The sequence below is a fragment of the Rhinopithecus bieti genome, unplaced genomic scaffold (genome assembly GCF_001698545.2).
Source record: "Rhinopithecus bieti isolate Rb0 unplaced genomic scaffold, ASM169854v2 scaffold_12592, whole genome shotgun sequence".
Taxonomy (NCBI): domain Eukaryota; kingdom Metazoa; phylum Chordata; class Mammalia; order Primates; family Cercopithecidae; genus Rhinopithecus; species Rhinopithecus bieti.
In genome coordinates, this window is record NW_016807142.1 from 237753 (window position 1) to 244258 (window position 6506).

General features: G+C 49.3%; 1 protein-coding gene across 2 annotated transcripts in view; it reads right to left on the bottom strand.

The window, feature by feature from the left end:
• RPUSD3 (RNA pseudouridine synthase D3) overlaps positions 1–4171 on the bottom strand; it is a 7369-nt gene extending 3198 nt beyond the window's left edge. For both annotated transcript variants that reach the window (XM_017880354.1, XM_017880353.1), the window contains exons 1-7: positions 4007–4171; positions 3584–3720; positions 2323–2367; positions 2109–2208; positions 807–914; positions 641–725; positions 288–411 (exon numbers count right to left, since the gene is read on the bottom strand). In XM_017880354.1, the coding sequence (XP_017735843.1) occupies positions 288–411; positions 641–725; positions 807–914; positions 2109–2208; positions 2323–2367; positions 3584–3720; positions 4007–4131 (724 nt within the window). In that variant the 5' untranslated portion in view covers positions 4132–4171. The remainder of the gene's footprint in view (positions 1–287; positions 412–640; positions 726–806; positions 915–2108; positions 2209–2322; positions 2368–3583; positions 3721–4006) is intronic.
• Positions 4172–6506: the final 2335 nt, after the last annotated feature.

Here is a 6506-nt window from a genome sequence, read left to right on the forward strand (position 1 = left end):
CCGGCCAATTTTTTGTATTTTAGTAGAGACGGGGTTTCACCGCGTTAGCCAGGATGTTCTCGATCTCCTGACCTCATGATCCGCCCACCTTGGCCTCCCAAAGTGCTGGGATTACAGGCGTCAGCCACCGCACCCGGCCATGCTTGGCTAATTTTTATAGTTTTTAGTTGAAACAGGGTTTCGCCATCCCTGCAAGACTGGTCTTGAACTCCTGACCTCGTGATCCACCCACCTCAGTCTCTCAAATCAAGTGCAGTTTTAAAGGCTGGCTGGGGTGCCAGACCTACCTGTCAGTGGCTGCAGCTGGACCAGGGCACAGCCAGAGCCTGTGGCTACCACACGAAAGTGACTGAGAGTCTTCTTGACACCTTCCAGGATGTCCTTTCGGGACGGGGCCTTCACTGGAACTGTCTGTGGTGCCGGTCAAGGGTGAACAAGCCTTACTCAGGCCTGAGAGCTATACCCAGACCCTCCCTGCTCCCAACAGACTCTGGGCAGGGCCACAGTATAGGCAGTGGTCACTTGCCTGTTTTAGGGGACAGGAGAGCCAGCCTTCCCAAATCCATACCCCTGACTCCTCTCTGTAGGGGTACTATATCTAGAAGCATCCCTCCTCTTCCCTGCCCAGACCGGGACTCACAAGATTGACCCCATCAATGTGTTCCAGTTTCAGGGCGGCCTGGATCTTCCCCTCTGAAGCAGTTGGGATCCCATTAGTGACAGCACTGAGGAAGGGGCAGCAGGAGGTCACACAGTGGCTTGCTGGGACCTCCCCACCACCTTAGGAACCTCCCAGCACCTCTCACCAGTAGGTAGCTGTGGGCCTCTGGGCCCTCTGTGAATGGATGAAGAACTTCTGGAGGCGACTAGCCGTCTGGGGACAGCTGGAGAGGAGTACAAGCCCAGAGCTTTCCCTGGAATAAGGAGACAAATCACACAAGTTAAAGTCCCTTGAACTCGCCCACTAAAAAGGAGACTCTTAGGAAGGAACACTGACCTGCTTCAGGCCAAACACTAACACCAGGACTATAACCTAGACCACCTCCTGAGAAAGAAGTAAGGTTTCCCCTTCTTTGATATCAAGACTTTGTAGCTTAATGTGTTTCTCATTTTGCCCCAGCCCTCAGGGAGCTCAGAGCCAAATGTCGTAAGGATTGTCTACCATGTGCCAGAACTCTACTAGAAATTCTGTACATAGTAGCTCTTAAATAAGTTCCCCACAAAAAAGTTCATGAGTTTGTGGAACTGCAGAAATATTTAATCTCAAGCACCATCTTTAACTGATGGCAGTTAGAGGAAAGAGTATCATGGATCGACTAGCAATGCCTGCCATGAGTACAGTCATGGAGAAATGACTGCACACTAAGCATAGGTATTATTTTCTCTATTTTACCATTAGGGGAACTGAGGCTCAGGGAGGGTTTTGTTTTGTTTTGTTTTTTTGAGACAGGGTCTCACTCAGGTTGTTTAGGCTGGAGTACAGTGGCAGGATCTCAGCTTCTTACAGCTGCCATCTTCTGAGCTCAAGTGATTCTCCCATCTCAGCCACCCGAGCAACTGGGACTACAGGCATGTGCTACTATGCCCAGCATGTGTGTGTGTGTGTGTTTCTTTTGTTTTGTTTTTTTAAGTAAAGATAGGGGTTTGCCATGTTGCCTAGGCTGGTCTTGAACTGCTGGACTCAAGCAATCCTCCCACCTCGGCCTCCCAGAGTCCTAGCAATTACAGGCATAAGCTACCACGGCCAGCCTCAGGGAAGGTTTTGTTGTTGTTGTTTTTCCAGAGATGGGGTCTATTTTGCCCAGGCTGGTCTCGAACTCCTGGGCTCAAGTGATCCTCCTGCCTTGGCCTCCTAAAGTGCTGGGATTACAGGTGTGAGTCACTGTGCCCAGCGTCAGGGAGGTGTCATGCTTTGCCTGGTATCACACCATTTGTACTTGAGGATTTGAACCCAGAGTCATTGGCTTCCTCCTCTTCACTGTACTTGTATCCACCTCTACGATCTCAAACCTTCCTATGGAAAATGTGTCAGCATATCCCCAAGCAGCTGTTTCCCCACCATAGATGGATGCCTGTACTCCTAGCTTCCTGTCACCCCTACCACTTACTTCCCAGATGCTCGGACAACCTGAAGCTCCTGCTCCCCGAGCCCCAGGGACTGGCTCAGCTCTGGCAGCACTGACAACAACGTCAGTTCTCCTGATTTTCCTGGAAAGTAAGAAAGAAAAATTACAAGAGGCCAAAGCTTCACGCCTTCACTTTTCCCTCCCCAGATACAAACCCCCTTCTGCTGCATTCCCTTCCCACATACCCAGCCTGTACCTGTCACTGGTAGACCCTGTGGCTTGTTCAACGTCACTAGAGGTCCTGAAACATACATCACATGAACATCAGCAAAAGCAACAGTAACCCTTTATGCAGCACTTAAGAATTTCCAGGGCACTTTCTCACACATCTTAGCACATGGCCCCATCATGACTCTCAGACATGACTCATCTACCGCACACCAAACTGAACTGCTTTCTGTTCCTCTGCCACCTCAGAGCCTTGGCACTTACTGTTTCCTCTGTCCCCAAATTTCCCAGGTCTGGCTCCCTATCACCTTGGCTCAAATGTCACATCACAGAGAAGTCTGAATCTCCAATCCAATGTCTGCCCTCTTCCTACAGTTCCTCACCATCAGAACATCCTGTTTTAGTTTATGCATAGCACTTATCACTAGTAACTTGTTCATTTATTTTCTGACATCCATTTCTCCCGTTAGAGAGAAATCCATTTCTCCCTTGAGAGCGGAAACCATATCTATCTTTTTCAGCACTGTATAGCCTGCCTAGAACAGTGCCTGGAACACAGCATATGTTTAAGAAATAGTTGAGAAAAGAAATAAATCACTGAATGGAGAGTGGGGTTCAGAGAAATTCAGTTATTTTCCTAAAGCTACACAGCAAGCTGATCACAGAGCCTAGATATGTCTGACTCAAAGCCTGCGTTTTGTCTATCAATAAACAATAATTTGTTGTCTTTTTTTAGACTGAGTCTTGCTCTGTTGCCCCAGGCTGGAACGCAGTAGCACGACCTCGGCTCACTGCAACCTCCGCTATCCGGGTTCAAGTGACTCTCCTGCCTCAGCCTCCCCAGTAGCTGGGATTACAGGCGGACGCCACCACACCTGGCTAATTTTTGTATTTTTAGTAGAGACGGGGTTTCACCACGTTGGCCAGGCTAGTCTCGAACTCCTGACCTCAGGTGATCCGCCCGCGTCAGCCTCCTAAAGTGCTGGGATTACAGGCGTGAGCCACCGCGGCCAATAAACAATAATCTAGTATAGCAACTCCCGTTAACTGAGCGCCGGCTATGTGCAAGGCTTGGTAGTTATTTGCATCCTCTCCCCACTCTTAACCCTATTGTATCATGGCAGTAAGGTTAAAAGCGGGGAGGGGTGCAAATTAGGTGGCTCGTCCCAGCTCATGCTGCTGGTGGGAGGCAGAAGCAGGGCTGATCCCGTGGCTTCAATGGAGAGCCCAGCCGCACTCCGCGGCAGTCCCCTCCCCATCCCTGTGCGGCCGTGCCTCTCACCCCTCACCTTTCCGGTCCACCACGGCTGCCCGCAGCGCATCAACCAACTCCTCCCGACTGAGGTTTTTTGGCAGCAGCCCCGGGAAGGGCTGGTCCCCGAGGGGCCCCGACCGTAGGCGGGAACCGCGGGGTTGCCTCTGATGCCTGGACAACGAGGGAGAAGCAATGGGAGTCATTCCGTCCCGAGGTGCCGCCCATTCCTATCTCCAGACGCCTCTTCCCAAATCCTGCGGCCTCTGACAAATGCCTCACAATGTCTGGGCTGACCTCGAAAATTCAGGTACCACCGGTCCCATTCTACTGTCGAGGGCAACCAGGCTGAGAGAGGCCCAGGGGCTGTTTTCGGGTAACATCTACCTGATCCAGATCCCCACGTGCCTTCCCCCTGCCCTAGCCTCCGTCCCGCATGAGGGAGGGGGTACTTAATCACCGGGCTTCGATGCCAAAGCCTGCGTCCTCGGGCGCTGTGCTTACAGCCAGGCCTCGCCGCCAGCCACTCCAGACCCGACCCAAAACACGGCGGCAGTCCATCTCCGGAGCCAGTACAGCGCGCATGTACCTTCAGAGGGGCAGCGCCACGCTCCTGCCAGCGCGCTGATTGGTCAACGTGAGTGTCAATCGGAATGGTGACGAGGCGGGACTCAGAGCCTGAAGACGTGGGCTTTTCCTCCGCCCAGGAAGGAAATAGGGCATTGCGGGCCTGTGCTTTTAGGGAGAGCCCCCTCGCAGACGAATTTGATCTGTTCAGAAAATGTGTCTTGGCCGGGCGCGGTGGCTCATGCCTGTAATCCCAGCACTTTGGGGAGCCGAGGAGGGCAGATCACAAAGTCAGGAGATCGAGACTATCCTGGCTAACACGGTGAAACCCCATCTCTACTAAAAATACAAAAAATTAGCCGGTGGTGGTGGTGGGCGCCTGTAGTCCCAGCTACTTGGGAGGCTGCTGCAGGAAAATAGCCTGAACCCAGGAGGCGGAGCTTGCAGTGAGCTGAAATGGTGCCACTGCAGTCCGACCTGGGGGACAGTGCGAGACTCCATCTCAAAAAATAAAATAAAATATACAGAGTCCTCCTTTTTTAGCAGTGAGTAACTCAAGGCCTTGGTGGTTTTGGAGGACAACTGCAGCTAAAGAGTCAATTTGGGCCTAAAGGACTGATAAAGTTTGTGATACGTCTGTCATGCTAGCAGAGAAGTCATTAGAAAGGCTACAGAAGGTCGTGAGAGGGGTTGAAATGCCTGCTATTCCAGTACCAAGAGCAATAGTGGAGGCAGAAAGTCCTAAACCAACAAGCAAGGGAATTAGTGGAATGACTCTTTTTTGTCATGTCCGTGTCATGAGGGGAATAGGAAGCTCTTTGGTCCCATTTGCAAATTGAATTTTGGAGTAAGGAAAACTAGTGTGCATATGCCTGTCCAATTAGCAGGTAGACACATGTAGGTGGAGGAGCCACAGAGGAAGAAGAGACCTTGTGCAAGGCAAACTGGAAATGCAAAGTAAAAAGATGAGACAGAGTACTGTAGCAGGACAAGCCATAGACAAAACTCCTCACACACCAAGTTAAAGAAGGAAGGGGTTTATTCGGCCAGGGGCATTAGCAAGACTCCTGTCTCAAGAGCCGAGTTTTCCAAGTGAGCAATTCCTGTCCCTTTTAAGGGGTCACAACTCTAAAGGGGTGCACATGAGAGGGTCATGATCGATTGAGTAAGCAGGGGGTACGTGACTGGGGGCTGCACGCACCGGTAATTAGATCGGAACAAAACAGGATAGGAATTTTCACAGTACTTTTCTATACAATGTCTGTAATCTATAGATAACATAACGGATTAGGTCAAGGGTCAGTCTTTAACTACCAGGCCCAGGGTGTGGTGCTGGGATGTCTGCTTGTGGATTTCATTTCTGCCTTTTAGTTTTTACTTTTTCTTTATTTGGAGGCAGAAATTGGGCATAAGACAATATGAGGGGTGGTCTCCTCCCTTATTCCCCCCCTTTGAGACTCTTAATAGTGGGAGTTCTCACTTATTTTTACTACCTATGTCTTCTTGCAAGACAGATTGATAGTGATTCATATAGTACACTTGTGCTGAAGCGTTTTGGTGAACTAAGGTAGCGATGAAGCTTTTATCATTTGAAGAAGTACAGGTAGCAAACAAGGGAGAAGTAAGCAGGTTCCTATTACTGTTATAACTCTTATTATAAGAGTTTTAAATCCTCCTAGCGCTGGGAAACATTTTCTAAACATGGCCCCAGAATTAAATCTATGCCACACTTGCAGAGGCACATGTGCCAGTTTTGTCATATCTCTAACTATGTCTTCAACTACTTGCTCTTGATTATCTATGTGTAGGCAGCAATTAGTAAGGTTAAATTTCTTACAGACTTCTCCTTTAGGTGCTAGCAAGTAGTTGAGAGCTAATCTATTTTGATAGATAGTATTTCTCATCTGAGTTTCTTGCCAGGCTAGAATAGTCAAGGCTCTGCTGGTTTTATTAGTGGTTATTTTTAAGACAACTTGTAACCGTATGATTTGGTTGATCATGTAAATGGGGGTCCAGTATCCACATGAGCCATCTTGTGCCTAAGTAGCCAGCCTATAATATTGTATGATTCTCTCAGGGGCCATTTATCATTTTTCCAATTTCCTATAACTATGCTTCTCTTTTCACGGGAAGCATAGACAGGGAAGCCCAGGAGTTCGCCTGTTTTTATGGGCAGTAGGAAGAAAGATGGTTTAATAATGCCAATAACACAACTACCTGCCTACTGGTCAGGTAATTTGGCGTAAACTCTACACCTACATATCCAGTATAATCCAGTGGGGGCTGACCCATCCTAGTGGGACTCTGGGTGGGTCCACACGGTTTGCAACTTTGGAAATTTACTAAATGGATTTCTCTGTGTGTGATCTGAACTCCACTAAGTTGCAGGGGCC